The 19483-nt window shown below is 42.4% G+C and overlaps 1 protein-coding gene across 18 annotated transcripts in view; it reads left to right on the top strand.

Moving 5' to 3' along the window:
- Tmtc4 (transmembrane and tetratricopeptide repeat containing 4) overlaps positions 1-19483 on the top strand; it is a 64315-nt gene that overhangs the window by 33009 nt on the left and 11823 nt on the right. For 15 of the 18 annotated variants that reach the window (NM_028651.3, NM_001360598.1, XM_017316183.1 and 12 more), the window contains 8 exons: positions 4677-4769; positions 5439-5603; positions 6920-7122; positions 8291-8462; positions 8841-8972; positions 16870-16949; positions 17073-17180; positions 17316-17457. In NM_028651.3, coding sequence (NP_082927.1) covers positions 4677-4769; positions 5439-5603; positions 6920-7122; positions 8291-8462; positions 8841-8972; positions 16870-16949; positions 17073-17180; positions 17316-17457 — 1095 coding nt within the window. Of the gene's footprint in view, positions 1-4676; positions 4770-5416; positions 5604-6919; positions 7123-8290; positions 8463-8840; positions 8973-16757; positions 16950-17072; positions 17181-17315; positions 17458-19483 lie in introns of all 18 variants that reach the window. The other 3 variants (XM_017316185.2, XM_030248012.1, NR_153663.1) reach the window with 2 other exon arrangements.

The following is a 19483-nucleotide window of genomic DNA, read 5'->3' as shown; positions in this document are numbered from 1 at the left end:
GCTTGCTTCCCCTGGCTTCCTCAGATTGTTCTCTTATAGAGCCTAGGACTACCAGCTGGCACCACCTACAATGGGCCCTCCCCCCCTTGATCACAAACCAAGAAAATGCCTCCAAGAGAGACACTGTAGGCCATCCAGCTCCCATAGCCTCCTCTGCTTCTGTGTGGCTTTGCCAGCCTGAGGTTTTAGCCTTTTGGGTCTTGGCTGCCAAATGCCAGCATTTCAGATAGAGAATTGATGGATTCTTCTGACCATGAGTAACGAATTGTGTAAATTGATCTGTGAAAATTTCTTAGGGAGAGAGAGGGGCATGTTTCCTCCTTGTAGAGTGGTCCCTTAAAAAAGATAAAAGAATGGCTCAGTTTCCTGGTACACTGTCACAGTTAGCAGTCCCGCATACAACAAGGAACTTCGTTAGCCACCAAAAGCATCTAGGCACACACACCCTTGACTCTTCTTCTCACCCAAAAAACTTGAGATACCTTGACCCAATTAAGAATGATAGTTCAGGGCTCGTTTTGCTTTTGTGATTCCAGCAAACAAATCCTTGTGCCTGCTGGTCAAGCATTGCGCCACTGTTCTGAATCCTCAGCCCCAGGATTCTTCAACCTTGTGCATTCACAGCCATTTCTGCCCAAGAGATTTTTACACAACTCAGGGTATATAATACAGGAAGATAAGATAGGCTTACAAATCAATCACTTACTGATGGTGAATCATAAATTTATTTTAAAGCAATTCTTTGGTATACCATAATTTTTATCATCTATTAAACCAAGTAAGTTTGCAAGCCGTGAATTGGATACGCATATTTGCCTAACAAATTCCAGTCCAACAAAACACTAGTTTGATACTGAAATGCTTTTGAATGATAGCAGGGAAAGATTAAAAGTGTTTATTTTCCCATGTTTAAACTATTATGATTCTGTAAGAGCAGAGAACCTAGTATGTGAAGAAACTGTAAAGCATGGTGTTCAGTAAGTGTTTTGGGCATTGTGTGGTGTGATCGTGTGCACAGTGTGCCAGGAATGCATGTTGTATGTTTAGAACCCAGGCTTCAGTGAAGTTACACAATGGACACCAGATGAGGGCCACCACAAACACCTTGGATTCATGATATGTTTCGATTTTGAATTAATTTTTGCTTATTGTGTATTCAGAAACTTTTATGTTGCCAGGTTTTTACAGATAATTATGCAGTCTAACATGGGGTCATGACCCACAGCTTAAGAAGCCTTGGCCTAGTTAGTCTAGTATTTAAAAAGGTGTGTAAGTGTTTGGTGGCTGATTATGGGATGCAGACACTATTGCATATGCCAGCAAGATTTTGCTGAAAGGACCCTGATATAGCTGTCTCCTGTGAGGCTATGCCAGTGCCTGGCAAATATAGAAGTGGATGCTCACAGTCATCTATAGGATGGAACACAGGGCCCCCAATGGAGGAGCTAGAGAAAGTACCCAAGGAGCTGAAGAGAGGTGGAACAACAATATGAACTAACCAGTACCCCCCAGAGCTCGTGTCTCTAGCTGCATATGTAGCAGAAGATGGCCTAGTCGGCCATCATTGGGAAGAGAGGCCCCTTGGTCTAGCAAACTTTATATGCCCCAGTACAGGGGAATGCCAGGGCCAAGAAGTGGGAGTGGGTGGGTAGGGGAACAGGGCAGGGGGAGGGTATAGGGAACTTTTGAGATAGCATTTGAAATGTAAATGAAGAAAATATCTAATTAAAAAAAAAAAAGGTGTGTAGGAGCCAGTAAGATAACAGGTAAAGGTGACTGGTGCCAAATGATGTTTGATCCTTGGGACCCACATGGTGGAAGGACAGGACTGACTAACTAGTTGACCTCTGACCTCCATACACACACCAAGTACTGCATGCTCGTCTACCCAAATAAATTTCCTAGAAGGCTCTTTCTATGCCTCATACATTTTACAGTTCTGAGAATTGAAGCGTCTGTCTGTGTATATAGGACACGTATCATCTTCACTCTTTTTAAATCCTGGGGTACATTCTGTTTAGTAAAATGTAAGTGAAACCATGTTCATGAAGCCAGTTCTCCTGAAACTATTACTGGGAGTGGGAACCAGTCATTAAATGACACCTCGTGTGGATGTCAGTGAGCTATGGGTTGAGTGTGTGATGCTGTGTTTGGCCTCTGCAGCTAGTGCTAAAGCAGGCAAGAGAGGGCTCTCTAAGCAGGTAGGCACACCACTTCTAGGTCTGCTCTGGATAGACGCTGGGGTTGAGTCTGAGAACAGAGGAAGTTTAAAAAGCTCGCTTCCCTCCTCCTCCCAGGTAACTTTTGTTGGCCTTGTCTCTTTACAGGAAAACATTGAAACTAAGGGTATGAGACCCCCCCCACCCCAAAGGAAAGAATCGTGGTAGTTGACTAAAACTGGGAGAGAGGAGCAGTCAGAATGTGGGACTTGACACAACTCAAAGCAAAGATTACTGGTTTTACTGAGTTCTGTCTGTAAGATAAAAGTCAGCAAGCAAGGATATTAAAAAGAACTACTGTGTAAAGATACTTAAGTCTTAAGCTAGAGATGGCTCAGCAATTAAAACCACTTGCTGCTCTGCAGACCAGGCTCAGTTCCCAGCACCTGTGTCTGGCACCTCCAAGGGAGCTTCCAAGGGCACCATGCGTGAGTGTGGTACATACACATTCATGTAAGCAAATGCTCATACACATAAAACAAGAAAAAAATTTAAGATACTTAAGTTTCCTGAGTTAGTTTTTTAACACTTTTGAACTAGGCATGGTGGCTCAAATCTATAATCCCTGTCCTCCGGAGACTGTGTTGGAATGATTGCATGTCTGGGCTAGCCTGGTCTACAAAGCAAGTTCCTAATCAGCCTGGGCTACAGCATAAGTTTCTGACTTCAGTTGTTTTTGCAACCTTGTCACTGTGGGTGTTTTATAAGTAGGCTGATTCTTGTGTATTGTAGACATTTAGCATCGTCCCCACCTGGAGCCAGTAGATGCCAATAAGAATCCCTTAGTTGTCCTACAATGCCTGTGGAGGTTGCTAGGCATCCTTGTGACCAGTAGCATCCCAGAGCTTAATTCCGGGTCTCTGCCCCCTCCCCAGGTCTGCAGAATAGGAATCCCACTTAGCCAGCTCTGCAGGTTGCTCCAGAATTTATTAACATATTAGAAGCACTGAAGATTAGGTTGAATTTAAATAAACCATGAGCATATTGATGCTGCCTGCAACTTGGATGGAGGAATGAGTACCAGTCAGTCCCCCTGGTCACATGACTGTATGACCCTCAGTGGCTGCCCCACAGCTCCAGGCAGAGAAGCAAACAGCATGAGAAGGTAGGAATGGCAGACAAGAGAGTTCCAGCCTCCTGGAAAACAGTTTACAGTTGAGCAGAGATGGTCTTCTGTGACCCATGTATGATGTGTGTCACATTAGTGAATAAAATCAGGATTCTTTGAAACGTTTAACCTGCCAGTGGCCTGTGAATTGGATAATTAGTGACTCCTAGCATTTGTGGGAGAGAGTTAAGCAGGGTTGTCATCCTTGCTCTGAAAACCACAAATTACCACTGGCTTCTGATGTTTTCTGATCTTCTTTGCTACAGAACCCCATATTAAAAGAGCCCAGTCACATAGGGGCAGCTTTCACTGGATATAAACTGTGGATATTCAGACTCTTTTATGCAGACTGGGCAGGGATTCCAGTAGATGACAGTGCCTACCAAAGTGACATTGACAGAAAATCATCCACAAAGTAAAGACTAGATCCAAGGTGTAACTGTACCTTGAAAAGCTGTCAAAGCGGCCTGACCATCATGGTGGCTATAGGAGCTGTTAGTGTAGGTGGGGCTATGGTTTACCTCAGGTCATTGTTGTTCACCTAACAGGAGTAGGCAGTTCTGCATAGTGTCTGAGGAGGCTTGCTCGTACAACATGAGCATCTTTTATGTGCTATGTCCAGAGTTACTCTATAGACAGCTGTGTCACAGCTTGTCAGTAAGGGGACATAAAGGGAAGAGAGTCTAGCTTTTAAACTAAAACTCAAGAAGTGTCTTCACTTCTCCCCAGGTTCCATTCCCCACCCACCTGACCTAGCCTGACCTAGCCTGACCTTGGAATGTCTCCATAGCACACACTTGAGGATAAAGTCCAGCTGTGTGCCCAGGGAGCACAAGACACTACTGAACAGTTAGAGTTCTGAAAGATCCAGGCATCCTTCAGAGAAAGAGATGTGTGTCTGCCCCATTCACCAGGCCTCGGTCAGCCCACTGAAGTTTACGTACAAGGCTGGGTTTGCAGAATTGATGGCTGTCTTTCTCTTGATATGCTTAATTACTGCCCAGGTAGTTGACCGATCTGTTTCAGTTATAGACAAGGAGGTGAGGGAAACAAAGACTTTGGGGGAACTTTCCATGAGAACCCCAGAGCGTAGCCATCCTCAGTCTTACAGTGCTCTAAATGTAGGCTATGGGATCATTACTGCCAGGGTCTCACTAGGTTCTAAATGGTGGAGGTCCCATAGTGGATTGGGTTCATCAAAACATGTGGCAGTTCTTTGTAAATACCTGGGATTTTGTCTGTTGTTTCCTTCAAATTTCTGGTCTAGGTTAAATAATGAAATTGTGGCTAATTTCTGCCCTGTCAGGGCCAGGATCCCTCTGGACTAACTGTGAGACTTTGATTCTTAGGGCTTGAATGCTGTGTTCGATATCCTGGTGATAGGCAAACTCGACATTCTGGCAGCTGTCCGGAAGGTCCTACATAAGGACAAGTCACAAGAGGTGAGCCACATACTTTTTCTGGAGCCTAGATATGGAAAATGTCAGGGACCAGCCAATTTAAAATGCTGAAAACCACAAATTACCGCTGGCTTCTGATGTTTTCTGATCTTCTTTGCTACAGAACCCCATATTAAAAGATCCCAGTCACATAGGGGCAGCTTTCACTGGATATAAACTGTGGATATTCAGACTCTTTTATGCAGACTGGGCAGGGATTCCAGTAGATGACAGTGCCTACCAAAGTGACATTGACAGAAATCATCCACAAAGTAAAGACTAGATCCAAGGTGTAACTATACCTTGAAATTTCTTACAATTTGAATTCTAAGGTAGGCAACTTTTTAGTGCACAGTGTCAATGCAGTAGCTACTCATACTTGGGCTTGGTATATTTTTTTTATTTATTTTGCAGTGCGGGGCAGTAAAACCCAGGGTCTCTTTCTAGGCAAGTGATTAACCTGTATCCACTCCATTTTCTACTTTTTATTTTAAACCAGTCTTCAATGTTGCCCAGGCTGGACTTGAACTCTGTATAACCCCCAGGCAGACTATATGGATGGGGGGGGGGGGAGGACGGGACCCTCTTGTCTCAGCCTCCTAAATACTTAGATTACACGCTATGCTTAAGTTGAAAATCTTCCACAACAGGAACTTTGTGGTGTCCTTTCAGAATGCAGGCATGTTCAAGAATGGAGGCCTCCTTTTCCGAATAGCCCTACTTACCATTGGAGGCACCAGCATGCTTTATATACGCTGGAAAATCATGGGAACAGGCCCACCGGCATTTACTGAGGTGGACAACCCAGCATCCTTTGCTGACAGCATGTTGGTTAGGGTAAGTATTGAGCCTGGATTTCTTTTCAATTATTTTCTTTACCCATCTATAGATTAGCAGTTCTCAACCTGTGAGTTGTGATCCTTTTTGGGGTCAAATGACCCTTTCATAGAGGTATCTATCCTAAGACAGTTGGAAAACAGATATTTGCATTATGATTTATAACTAGTAAAACTAATACTATGAAGTAGCAATGAAGATAATGTTAAGGTTGGGGGTGACCACAACCTGAGGAACTATATTAAAGGGTTGTAGCGTTAGGATGGTGGAGATCCACCTTCGTCTTCTCCATCTTCATCCCCACCCATCACCACATTCACAAGTCCCTAATCAGTGGATACATCCATGTTTTGTTGTTTTTAAGGTTATTTTATAATAAAGGCAACTTTTTTATGCTGTTAGGAAGGGTGTGTGGTGGTTCTTTATATAGTTATTTCTTGATGCCCATGGGAAATTAGTTCCAAGAGTCCCCCATCCCAATTCTAAAATCCAGGGGTGCAGGAGTCTCATTGAGAAGGTAAGGGTGTTTACATATATCCTGTTCACATCTCCCCTATGCTCAAAACTGTCTTCAGCTTCTACACTGCACCTAACACAGTGCCTGCTCTTTGTTCTAATGTGATTAAGGGTAGCGTTCACTGCTCAGCGAGTTTAAGCTTTGTTTTTTTTTTTTTTTTTCTTACAAATATTTTCAATATATGGTTAAATTCTAGGTTTATTGAGTCTGTCAATTCAGGCCCACATAGAGGGCCAACATAATTCCTTTCATGAAAAGCAGGAAAAGAGACCCCTTCTATTATGATGCCCATCTGACCCCATCTTTGTTGCTGCAGGAGGACCTAGCATGGCTGAATTAAGACAAATGTGGTAGCGCAATGCTATTGTAAGAGTGTTTTTCTAAGGATCAGGATCTCAAGCCACAGATTCTTAGCTGTGCACTCTACAGAGAGAGTCAAGAGGATGCTCAGAGCTGAGCTCCATTTTTAAAGAATTAGGTGCACCGGGCCCTACATTGACCATGTCAGAGGCGTTAAGTAATCCTATGTAAATGAGCCATATCCTGGCCAGAAATATAACCAACACCTGCATTGCCTGGACCACTGGCTTGGCTGTATTTTTAATGTATTAAAATCTGGATGCATTTAATAAATTACAGATTACAACCCTATGCTCAGAATACAAATGGGCAGTATTTTATTTTTACACAACCGCTTCCTGGAACAGAAGCTTATGAATGCCTCGGAAGTGAAGTTAGGATATGTGTGTTCTTTCAAGTTCACCATCAAGTAAGTGTTTGTTTTTCTTTTGACTGACAGGCCATAAACTATAATTACTACTATTCATTGAATGCCTGGCTGCTGCTGTGTCCCTGGTGGCTGTGTTTTGATTGGTCAATGGGCTGCATCCCCCTCATTAAGTCAGTTGGTGACTGGAGGGTAATTGCTCTAGCGGCACTTTGGCTCTGCCTAATTGGCCTAATATTCCAAGCCCTGTGCTCTGAGGATAGCTGCAAGAGAAGGTAAGAGGCAGCATGGAATTTTAACTTCTGTGCAGCAGAAGCATTTTGCTAAAATCAGTGCCTATCACTTCTCAACAACTCTGTGTATAGGACATCTAAGGATATTTATTCTGAATTTATGGCAGCAACAAGGTAGGAATCTATGGCTTCAGCTGGTAGGGAGGGAAGTTGGAGAGGCAGTAAGGCATTACTACCATGGGCCACTCCCACCCTCCTAAGTAGCACTTAGAGGCCTCACTGTAGGAGGTAAAATGTAATTTATGGTCAGAACAGGGAGTATAATTGACAAATGTTGGGCCCATTATTTCACAGTTCTCCTTCAAAGAAGCCCTTGCGAAGTCCTCTCTATTGTCCTGCACAAAATATGTTGTTGCCCTCAAAAGATACTACACTTTTTCAACAGATTAAAAAAAATCTTTTGCAAAGGGTTATTGAGAAAATAATTGGAGAAGACAAACATATTCTATGAAAATGAAAACTGCTTAAGACAGTTTTCACAAAACCTGAGTGCACATGATGTTAACTAAGTAATTTCTCAAGATGAATGAATGTTTTCTGCTTACCTGTGTGCTTAAATTAGTTGATGATTCTAAAGAGTGACAAACTTCAGTTTTAATCAGTTCATTTATACTTGTGAAATGAAATGTAAAACAAAATATTGTGAGGCATAGGGTCTGAGAAGGAACCACCAAATGTGACTTCACTGCTTCGTTTACACCATCTCATCATCAGAGCCTTAGAGATGTGGATGTTATACATGTTTCACTGCAAAGTGTGTTTGTGCTTGACCGCAGTAACAAAAGATAGTTTCTTTTAAATTTACGCACCTTAATCTATTTCAGTATTGTCCTTGCTAGACAAGTCGGGGAAGGGTCCATTAAAAACTACATGGTGTTATTTGGGAAGAGTATATTCACTAATCAAGGAATAGATTAGATCTAATCTTTTGACTTTATTGATGCAATGATTTTCCTATGTGCTGGCTGCTAAGTACTTTGCTCTGTGCTGCCAGCCAACTCCCCTCTACTGATGACTTTATCCTTGCTAAATATCTTTTCTAAATTGATAGCAAGAAACAAAGAGCAGTCTTTATTGTTATGTCCAGTAAGGTGCTTTTCGTGGAAAATCTAAAAATAGCCGAACTTGTAAATACTTTTTCATCTTCCAGAATCCTTACTCTGGGTTTGGGATTTCTTGTGATCCCCTTTCTTCCTGCAAGCAACTTGTTTTTCCGAGTGGGCTTTGTGGTCGCAGAACGTGTCCTCTACCTTCCCAGCGCTGGGTACTGCGTGCTGCTGACCTTTGGATTTGGAGCTCTGAGCAGACACACTAAGAAAAAGGTACCATAGGGCTGGGGCAGTGATGCAGTGGGTAAGAGAGCTTGCTGTGCGAGTGAAGGCTGAGTTCAAACCATAGCACTGATGTAAACTGCCTGGCATGGCTTTGCATGCCTATAACCCCCAAGCTTGAGGGCTCCAAGCTAGGGAGATCCTGGAAACTCATTGTCCTGCCAGCTTTGCGTTCTAAGGCCTAGAGTGAGAATGGAAGACACGTGACATCCTCCTGTGGCCTCTGCATGGACACAGGTGTGTGTTTACATCTGTGCACCCATGTGCGTGCACCACACATATGTACATACCAAAAAGAAAAACCTAGAATGCTGCCTCAGAAAACCATAGCACCACATGTTACTAATGACCTCTGCCAACTCTATTCAGAAACCTGTTGCCGCCATCATCCTGGGCATCCTTCTCATCAATGCACTGAGATGTGTGATACGCAGTGGTGAGTGGCGGAGTGAAGAGCAGCTCTTTCGAAGCGCCCTGTCTGTGTGTCCCCTCAATGCTAAGGTACCTTGCCCACCAGATTACATTTTTAATCTTCCAGTAGATAAGAACATACACCATGGATCAGTAACCAGGGGTGGGGTGGGGGGGGTGGTGGGAGAGTGAGGGGTAGGGGATGGAGGGGATTATTGGGTATTTTTTCCAGTGAGTTAGTTAAGATTCATTACACTTAGCTAAAAGAAGTTATTAAATTAATTATTAACATAGATTTATTTAAACTTGTGCCATCCTCAAGTTGCTAGTATCACCTCAGTTTGAAGACACTGGGAGTCGGGAGGTTGTTTCATCTCCAGGCTGGGGCTGGGTATGGATTCCGTCTTTTAAAGCAGACCTTTCAGAATCTATGCTCTGTTGATAGAAGGAACTGGTCTCATTCAAGCTATAATGTGAAGGTGGCAATACCTGTGAATAGGCTTGGGAATTTAAAGTTGACTGCTGCACAGAAGTGTACGTGCATAGCACCCTGAGGTCTGTGCTTGGTGATGCCTCTTGCCGGTTGATAAGCATGGGTGTATGTGCTGTAAAATTGGCAGTGTTTTGTTGGAGAGATCTACCAGGGATTTATCTCACTTGTATTTTTGGTTAAATCTAAGCTTTCCACTTACCCAACTAGTCAAACTCTCAGTGTTCTTTTTTTGTGAGAAATAATGCCTGCCTGGTAGGTTTCTTGACCATAGCACATCAGTCAGCACATAGGTGCTTGGGAAATGCTAACTGTTTAGATTTTGTGTTTATTTGGCTTCACCAAACAGTAAGAGGAGAATTCCATTTGCTGAGGTTGGGCCAAGACTTTAGGGTAGAAGTCTTCTGTTAGTGTACAGATTACTGTGTCATACTGACAGCTGTCTTACTTAGCACATTTGATTGGGATTGCTTAGTTTGTGTGAACGTGATCCTTCTGGGTACAAAGAGCTTTCTGAAGTTCTCAATGCTACATTCTATATTTAAGAAAAGTAACAATTTCAGACTAAGTTATATAAATAAAACTAATGACCATGTCACATCTTACTGCGATCCTAAAGTGAAGACAAGTCTATAAGAGCTGTGACTCCATGCCTGTCCTATGTTTGTATGTTTGTTCTTTTTTGGTCAAAACATTTCATTCCTGTTTTAGTTAAGATGTCTTAGGAACTTTTTTTTAGGTGCTTCTCAGCCATTCAGTATTCTTCAGTTGAGAATTCTTTGTTTAGCTCTGTACCCCATTTTTTAATAGAGCTATTTGGTTCTATGGAGTCTAACTTCTTGAGTTCTTTGTATATATTGGATATTAGCCCTCTATCAGATGTAGGGTTGGTAAAGATCTTCTCCCAATTTGTTGGTTGCTGTTTTGTCCTATTGACAGTGTCCTTTGCCCTACAGAAGCTTTGTAATTTATTAAGTCCCATTCGTCAATTCTTGATTTTAGAGCATAAGTTATTGGTGTTCTGTTCAGGAATTTTTTCCCTGTGCCCATGTGCTGGAGGCTCTTCCCACTTTCTTTTCAATTAGTTTCAGTGTATCTGGTTTTATGTGGAGGTCCTTGATCTACATGAACTTGGGCTTTGTACAAGGAGATAAGAATGCATTCTTCTGCATGCTAACTGCCAGTTGAACCAGCACCATTTGTTGAAAATGCTGTCTTTTTTCCACAGGATGATTTAAGCTCCTTTGTCAAAGATGAAGTGATTGTAGTTGTGTGGGTTCATTTCTGGGTCTTCAATTCTATTCCGTTGATCTACCTCCCTGTCACTGTACCAATACCATGCAGTTTTTATCACTATTGCTCTGCAGTACAGTTTGAGGTCTGGGATGATGATTCCCCTGGAAGTTCTTTTATTGTTGAGAATAGTTTTTGCTGTCCTGGGTTTTTTGTTATTCCAGATGAATTTGAAAATTGCTCTTTCTAACTCTATGAAGAATTGATTTGGAATTTTGATGGGAATTGCATTGAATCTGTAGATTGCTTTTGGTAAGATAGCCATTTTGACTATGTTAATCCTGCCAATCCATGAGCATGGGAAATCTTTCCATCTTCTGAGGTCTTCTTCAATTTCCTTCTTCAGAGACTTGAAGTTTTTGTCATACAAATCTTTCACTTGTTTGGTTAGAGTCACAACAAGATACTTTATATTGTTTGTGCCTATTGCGAAGGGTGTTGTTTCCCTAATTTCTTTCTCAGCCTATTTATCCTTTGAGTATAGGAAGGCTACTGATTTGTTTGAGTTAATTTTATATCCCATCCTGAGTGAGCTAACCCAATGACAAAAGAACACGCATGATATGCACTCACTGATAAGTGGATATTATCCCAGAAGCTCAGAATACCCAAGATACAACTAGCAAAACACATGAAACTCAAGAAGAAGGAAGACCAAAGTGTGGATACTTGGATCCTTCTTAGAAAGGGGAACAAAATATTCATGGAAGGAGTTACAGAGACAAAGTTCAGAGCAGAGACTGAAGGAATAACATCCAGAGACTGTCCCACCTAGGGATCCATTCCATATACAGTCACCAAACCCAGACACTATTGTGGATGCCAACAAGTGCTTGTTGACAGGAGCCTGATATAGCTGTCTCCTGAGAGGCTCTTCCAGTGCCTGACAAATACAGAACTGAGCACAAGGTCCCCAGTGAAGGAGCTAGAAAAAGGACCGAAGGAGCAGAAGGGGCTTGTGGCCCTTAGGAGGAACAACAATATGAACCAACCAGTACCCCTAGAGCTCCCAGGGACTAAACCACCAACCAAAGAGTACACATGGAGGGACCTGTGGCTCTAGCTCCATATGTAGCACAGGATGACCTTGTTGGACATCAATGGGAGGAGAAGCCCTTGGTCCTGAGAAGGCTTGATGCCCCAGTGTAGGGGAATGCCAGGACAGGGAAGCAGGAGTGGGTGGGTTGGTGAGTAAGGGGAAAGGGGATGGTATAGGGGGTTTTTGGAGGGTAAACCAGGAAAGGGGATAACATTTGAAATGTAAATAAAGAAAATACCTAATTTTTTTAAAAGATGTCTTAGGAAAAGTGATTTACTTTAAGCTTTTATCTTGGTTTTGTTGATCAATCACTACTATCTTTTGTAAATTAACTGTAGTAGTAGTGTAATTTCGTAGATAAAATCTCCTTTACATTTGCTTTCCTGCCTGGACAGGACTAATTGCTAGTTCTGTTTATATAGTTCCTCACCATGGGGAACTCCAGTCTCTACACAGGGTGTCATAATTAAACCTATTATCCTTCTGCTAAGGACTTAGATAAAGGACATTGCTTTCTTTATTTTTACCAGATGGAAGAAACTGAGGCATAGAAGGGGGAAGCTGGTGGTACTATTTAGGTTAGTAATTTGGTAGAGATCCAACATGGTGTTTTGTGGTACCCAGATGACCATAGGAACATGGAGTATATTTGTTGTCTTAGCCTGAAAATCTTCTCAGCATGTGAATTCAGCCCTAATAGACTGGAAACTGAGGGTACACACATGGGCATCACTTAGTCATGAGCATGTATGTTTTTCTTTTTAACTTGGGGTACACATAAAGACCTCAAGTGTCATGATAATCATTCTTTCTCTAGAGCTTTTCTCAATTATGCCATTTAATGTAAGCATGATAGAATTTATGTTTGTCTTAAATGGTTCTCTATGCACTGAAGTGTCTAATTGTCTTTTTCTTCTTTTCAAAAAGCTTGTGTTGATCGCAGTTTCTCCCTTTGGAAACTGCTGTGTCCTTTTGATTCCTCTGCATGGGATTCGTTTTCTGTTCTGGCCTCCACTCAGTAGCCTCTGAATATTACAGTTGGCACCTAGCTATTGTTCAGACCCAGATATATAAACTGAGACTCACTTTTTTTTTTTTTTTGAAAGATTGAGGTATCAGGGTAGGTAGTCCTTGGCCTGCATTGATATTACCCACAGTGTCTTGAAGGTGATAAGTGCCCAATATTAGTTATTGAATTGGTCCAAATGGAAACTGTGTTCATAAAGCCTACTGTGTGAGAGATTCCAAGTACTGAATTTATTGGGACTTACTTTAGTTTTTAAGATTTAGACATATGTTGTATTTAATGTCAACCCCATGATACAGTGCTAAGTTAACAAAGAAAGGATCATGTAGCACTTGAAGGTATTCCCTTAAAGATGAACATGAATCTTTATGTGTTTATACGTTTTAGCTTTAGCAATCTTCAACCTCAGCAGAATATTTGGGACTTTTAATGGTATTAGAAGTGCCTCTCATTGTGGGCACTTCTGCTTGTTTCCTACGTTTGTCACTTGGTGGCAGTGGCTGTTTTAATCTGGCTTCATTGTCTTAGCATATGATATGCAAAGGCTGGAGGAAAAGTTGGGTAACTGGGCTCTTTCTGTCTTACATGGAACAAAAATCCCCCATTTTCTAACTGCTACTAAAAGTAGCCTGTTGGTCAGGTTTGTTTTCTGAATTATTCAGCCCAAATCTAGGCAGCGGTTTTCTTTTCACAGAATTCTCTGTCCAATCTAGAGAGAGAGAGAGAATGTCTTCTTAATTTTGGAATGCCTTCTAAGCCCGAATCATATTTCTAACTAATTCCATTTAAATAACTGCTGCCTGGCAGCTTTTCACAGTGACCTGTCCTCTACCCTGGGATTCTGGCCTGGCATCCTGAGTGTCTGGCAGAACCCTGGCCATGCTGCAGAGGGCAGCTGAACTCTTTAGTTTACAAAGAGAGCAAAATTACCCCCAAACAAAGAAAAACAGCAGGAGCCTATGGGCTAAAGAGACTGGAGTCCATACTGATATCTAGGTAGAAGTTGTATTTGTGCTCTGGGGACCCAGAGAACATCCTTCTCCATAGCACCCTCTAGCTTTTCATTCTTTTGTTGTATGGAATAGGATGATCTTCACAAATGCCATGGGCTGCTCTGGCAGTAGTGTTTACCAAGCCACTTCCAAGCTGTGGAAGAATGAAAATACCTATAAATGGATAGGTATTCTGGTCCAGGAAGAGTTTCTAGGTTTCTGTATCACTGTCCATGCGTGTGTGTGTGTGTGTGTGTGTGTGTGTGTGTGTGTGTGTGTGTGTGTGTTATATGGTGTTTCTAAGTTTCTGTCAAACCATGTGTGCATGCATGCATGTGTGAGTGTGTGTGCATGTGTGGTGTGTGTGTGTTTCTAAGCTTCTATTCTGTCACACTCTCAATGACTTATCTTCTCACTGTGTCATTGTTTAGTCATTCCTGTCTACAGTCTTCATTTCTGTCCGATTCTAGTCAGATTGATCCCCTTTGTGACCTCACTTCCTTATTGCCACTTTAAAGGCCCAGTCTTCACAGTCACACTAAAAGGCCATGGGCTTCGCTCTATGAATAGTCTGTCCATGATGCATAACAGAAGTCAGTGGTTCAAAGACAGCTTTGAGTAGAAAAGCAGGCAGTATGGTGAGGCATCTCTAGATGGCCTAGAGAAGTCAAGCCCATCTTCACCAGCTCCCGGGAAGCAGGTGTACTGTGGTGAGAAGGAATGGGCTTAGAAAACCTGGGGTTCAGACTCAGATTCTCAGTTTCCGATAAGATGTCGAATACCAAAGCAATGTATCAGCTCAGAGCCACGGTGATGAGAAGATCTTGGGAAGAACCATATCGAGTCATGGTGGCCCTCAGCATTTGCCTTGAGTCTTCCTCTCCAAACAAAGATCTGTGGTATCCCTTTCCGGGATTACTACTGGCCTTAGGGTTTATGCCTCCTGATTCTGGGAAGAGCTTTTGATCATCAATAGAGACCTCTGATGGCCTTCCTCAGGGCCATGTCGTTCTGCTTTTCTGATCTTAGTCCAGGTTCCTGCTGCTGCTGCCTCCTCTTTCTTCCTTCTTCCTCTTCCTTCTTTCTCTTTCTTCTTCCTCTTCCTTCCTCCTTTTTCTTCCTCCTTCTCTTTCTCCTCCCACTTCTCTTGTTCCTCCTCTTTCTCCCCCTTCTTCTATTTTAATGGTGTTGAGATAAGGTCTCAAGTAGCCCTGACTGGTTTTGAACTTTCTATGTAGCCAAAGATGGCCTTAATCTGATTCTTCTGTCTCTACTTGCCAAGTCTAGGACTGCAGGCATGTACACTGGGGTTCAGACTCAGATTCTAGTCTCACCTGATATTTCTCTGTAATATATTCTGTGCCCATGTGTAACTGAGAGGCTCTGCCCCAGCCTCCCAGGCATCCTCACTCTAAGATGGTTAAAAATTTCTCATTGATTTGCAACCATGAGTCCTGTTTCTTTCATTGTCTTTGCAAATGGTTTATCTACTCATATATTCTCTTTTGTTCTTAATAAATGTAAAACCCCCATCATGTAAGTTAACCATTTTAAGACCAATAAGATGAATCAGTATGTAAAGGCACTTCTTGCCAGGACTCAACTGAGGTTTGATGAAGACATGAGAATTTAGCTTTATAAGGAGGGAGAATTGACCTGGCACATTCTTGTAGTAAACCATCAGTGACCTTCTCTAAAGGATATGCCAGGACAAACAATACACCCCAGGACATGCCAGGACATACAACATACCCCACCATCTTGTCAGTTGATGCCTTACTCTGTATTCTGAGTTTTCAGCAGGGACAGCCTCCTCTAACCCCTGACCCCAGACTTCACAACCTCTTTCCTAAACTGTGAGTAAAATATATTTCTATACTAAAATATTAACAGTCTGATGGAGGCTGGAGAGATGGCTCAGCAACTAAGAGCACTGACTACTATTCCAGAGGATCTGGGTTCAATTTCCAGCACCCACCCACATGGTAGCTCACAGCTGTCTATAACTCCAGTTCCAGGAGATCTAACACCCTCATATAGACATATATGCAAGCAAAACACCAAAATACATATTTTTAAAAAAGCAGCCTGTGGTATTCTGTCATACGAAAAGAAAACAGAGTAAGATGGCTTACATCAGGTTAGAGAAGAGACATGGAGACAAGGAAGTTAGTTGGGTGATGTGTGAAGACATCAGTAAGAGTTGTCTGGTCACCAAAATACACCTAGAAGACATACCAGGCTGGAAGAGTCTACCTCAAGCTAGGCCTTTAGAACTGAGACAGGCAGTGCTGTATGAATGAAGCCCAGGTTTGAAGGGCCTTGTCATGATAGCCCAAGGGCACAAGTATGGAATAATTTGACCTTGTTGCTTTCAAGCTGTGCCTGCTGTTGCCTGGCTAATCATAGTGGCCAACCTGAGTTCCTGCCCTCAGCATCCTAGGACCTTGAGTCTCTTACCCAACACCAGCTTCCTCCTATCCCTGAACTCTGCCTGGGCTGCCTCCTCTTCCCAGGGTAAACCTCTCTTAGTAGCTACTTCAGATCCCAGCCAGAAAATCAATCCCACAAAACTTTTTCTTAGGCTCTGAAACCAGAGCATAACCTTTCCTGCACAGCCCTTGAAACCTATGCAGCGACACAGGTTTAGCCATTAGCCGAGGCGCTGTGAGGTACAACTCTGGGCTTTTGCTGCCCTGCCGTATGTCCCCAGCGCTGGCCCAGTGCCTTATCTAGTCCTCATCAGTTGCTGCCTGGAGGATGAGGAGTCGTAGATGTTAGCCTCTAGTTTAGGCTGCCTTGAGAGAACAGTGTGGACTGGGGTTTAAACAGCAAATATTTGCTTCTCAACATTCTAGAGGTGAGGAAATCCACAGTGAAGGCACCTGTGCATAGCGGTGCTCAGGAAGGACCCTCTTCCAGTTCAGGGACAGGGACAGCCATCTTTCAGAGAAACCTCTGCATAACAAATGAAGTAAGGGGCCTATCTTTATGACCTATTCACCTTCTAAAGTCCTTACCTTTAACTCCGTAGGTTAGGAGTTGGGATGCCATTGCATGATCTTCAATTAGAAGATGCAATAGATGCCCAGCTTTGAACAAAGAAGTCTATGTGCTGATGGCCAAATTGTCACCTGTGTTTTCAGGTTCACTACAACATTGGCAAAAACCTGGCTGATCAAGGCAACCAAACAGCGGCCATCAAATATTACCGGGAAGCAGTCAGGTACACAGTTGTACGCATAGACCTTCCCTTTCTGAAATGCCTGTCGGTCTTGACTGATTTCTAAGTGTTAGCTGAAAACAACCGAACAGTGACAGACTGTGTGACTTTTCTCTCCATTTCCAGACTAAATCCCAAGTACGTTCATGCCATGAATAACCTCGGGAATATCTTAAAAGAAAGGAATGAGCTACAGGAAGCTGAAGAGCTGCTGTCGTTGGCTGTCCAAATACAGTAAGCATTTTTTTTTTCTTTTCTTTTCTTAACATTCTGCCAGGAACAAAGAGTGAAATCTCTGGGTTTGGGCAGTCATCTAATCCCCTCGTTTTCTTGTTTATCTTTTGTTAAAAAAAAAAAATGTTTTTCTAGGCCAGACTTTGCAGCCGCATGGATGAATTTGGGCATAGTTCAGAACAGCCTGAAACGGTTTGAGGAAGCAGAGCAGAGCTACCGGACAGCGATTAAACACAGGAGGAAATACCCAGACTGCTACTACAACCTCGGGCGGCTGGTAAGGGCAGGCGGCCCCAGTTTCCCGTCACCTAAAACAGAATGACCTTCTTAAACCCATCCAGCACTGTCCACATTATAAAAGTCCTATATATGTGTTTATCTCATTTGAAAATAGTATTTGATTTCCTTGTATACACTGCCGAAGTTCTAATTAATGAGCCATACAAACTGAATGAGCCCAATTTATGAAAATCACAAAGGCAATAGATGAAATGAAATTCTGTATATCCCTTCTGCCTTGGAAAACATGCTTCAAGAATCTGTTTCTTGATAAACATTGATTTTGTTGTTATTGATGTTTTTAAAACATGAATTCAATAGAAACTAATATTTAAAAACAAACCTGTAACTTATTTTCTGAGCTTCCTTGTTCTCTTTCCCCAAGGGAACAGATCTCTTGCTTTGCAAGGGGACATCCTCCTGAAAAGGACAGTGTCAGGAATTAGTGTTTATCTAAAAGGGCCTTGCAGTTACTTAATGGGCATAGAAACTAAAGTGCTTGAATTGCTCTGTATTTCTGGTTCTTGACAAAATATTTAAGGTAATCTGATTGCTCTTAATTTTCATGGCAAAGAAAATAATGTGGCTCAAACAGCATAATTCTTTAAACAGGACTCATTACATTGACTAGGTGAAATTGGTAAGGGAAATACTTTGGATCTGTCTGAGCCAAAACGGATTGTACATACAGAGATGGAACATCTAGGAGGAGTGTATAGCTTCACAAGTAGGTAGCATGTACAGGTTAAAAAAAAAATCTTGCTTATCCTCATTTGAAATACCCAAAGCATCTTTTGTGTAAACAAAACTAGTTCCTCACATCAGTTATTCATCCAAATAATCATCTCATGTCCTATTTGATAATTCAGATGTCCCATAAAAAACAACAAATGTCCCCCAGCATGGCCCTGCCTCTGGTAATCATCCCTGTCTAGACTTTGACGACCCAGTCAAGGCAGAAGGGAAACCAAGAAAACATTGGGTATTTGGATACTTTAATAGAAAGAATAGGCTTCCATTTTTACCACGACATGAATAACTTTGGCCTTTACCATGTTTGTTTCTGGAATGATGAGCCAAGATTTTGTTGACTGCACAAGTAGAATGAACAGAGGAAAAAAAAAAAATGGCCAGGCGCATGGTTGCAAAGAGAAAGACTGACTTTCTAATGCTGGACAAGTCACTTTAAGTGGACAGACGATGCTTGTATTATAAATTTTAGAATGAAGTAGTTTTTATTTAAAAAAACACAAACCTTGTTTTAGTTGTGATATATGTATGATAAGTATGATAGGACGACACCATCTCTAGGAATCTACTCCAGTGTCAAAAAGAGGTGTCACCTCCTGCAGGGCACAGTAGAGCAGAGACATCAACACCACTGACCCCAGGCAGCAGAGATTTGGACGAAGGACAGAAGCCTGAGATTCCCTTGTCTCAATCAGCTGTCTCCAGGTTTACATTCAAAAATGGATACTTTAGCTGGCCAGTGGTGGTGCACGCCTTTAATCCCAGCACTTGGGAGGCAGAGGCAGGCGGATTTCTGAGTTTGAGGCCAGCCTGGTCTACAGAGTGAGTTCCAGGACAGCCAGGGCTATACAGAGAAACCCTGTCTCGGAAAACCCAAAAAAAAAAAAAAAGAAGGAAAGAAAGAAAAAAAAAGTATATTTTATGATGTTTCGTACTTCTGTGCTGAAGCAGGTTTCTCCTAGAAAACAGAAGAAGCTCTTCTAAGGGTAAGCTGGGGTTGGGGGGCATTTGAAAACCCCATGACAGTGTGCGTAGGGACCAAAACTTCAGTCACATACAAAGCAGGGCGAGTCCTCAAAATTAACAAAGGGAGGATGTGCTGGCTGGAGGGAGTAGATGTGTTAACCTGAATCTATGCATGGAGGTGGAGTGACTGTCTCTGTTTGATGAGCCAGTTAAACTAGCAGTTAAATGACATTAGGCTGGTCCCTGTGAAGTCTTTGGTGTTTCCCCTTTTCTAGAGGTAGCTCCTTTCAGGTCACTGCCTGCCAAGC

Source organism: Mus musculus, chromosome 14, assembly GCF_000001635.26.
Source record: "Mus musculus strain C57BL/6J chromosome 14, GRCm38.p6 C57BL/6J".
NCBI classification, from domain to species: domain Eukaryota; kingdom Metazoa; phylum Chordata; class Mammalia; order Rodentia; family Muridae; genus Mus; species Mus musculus.
The sequence above is the reverse complement of the archived record's forward strand: the minus strand, read 5'-3'. Positions and strand labels throughout refer to the sequence as shown.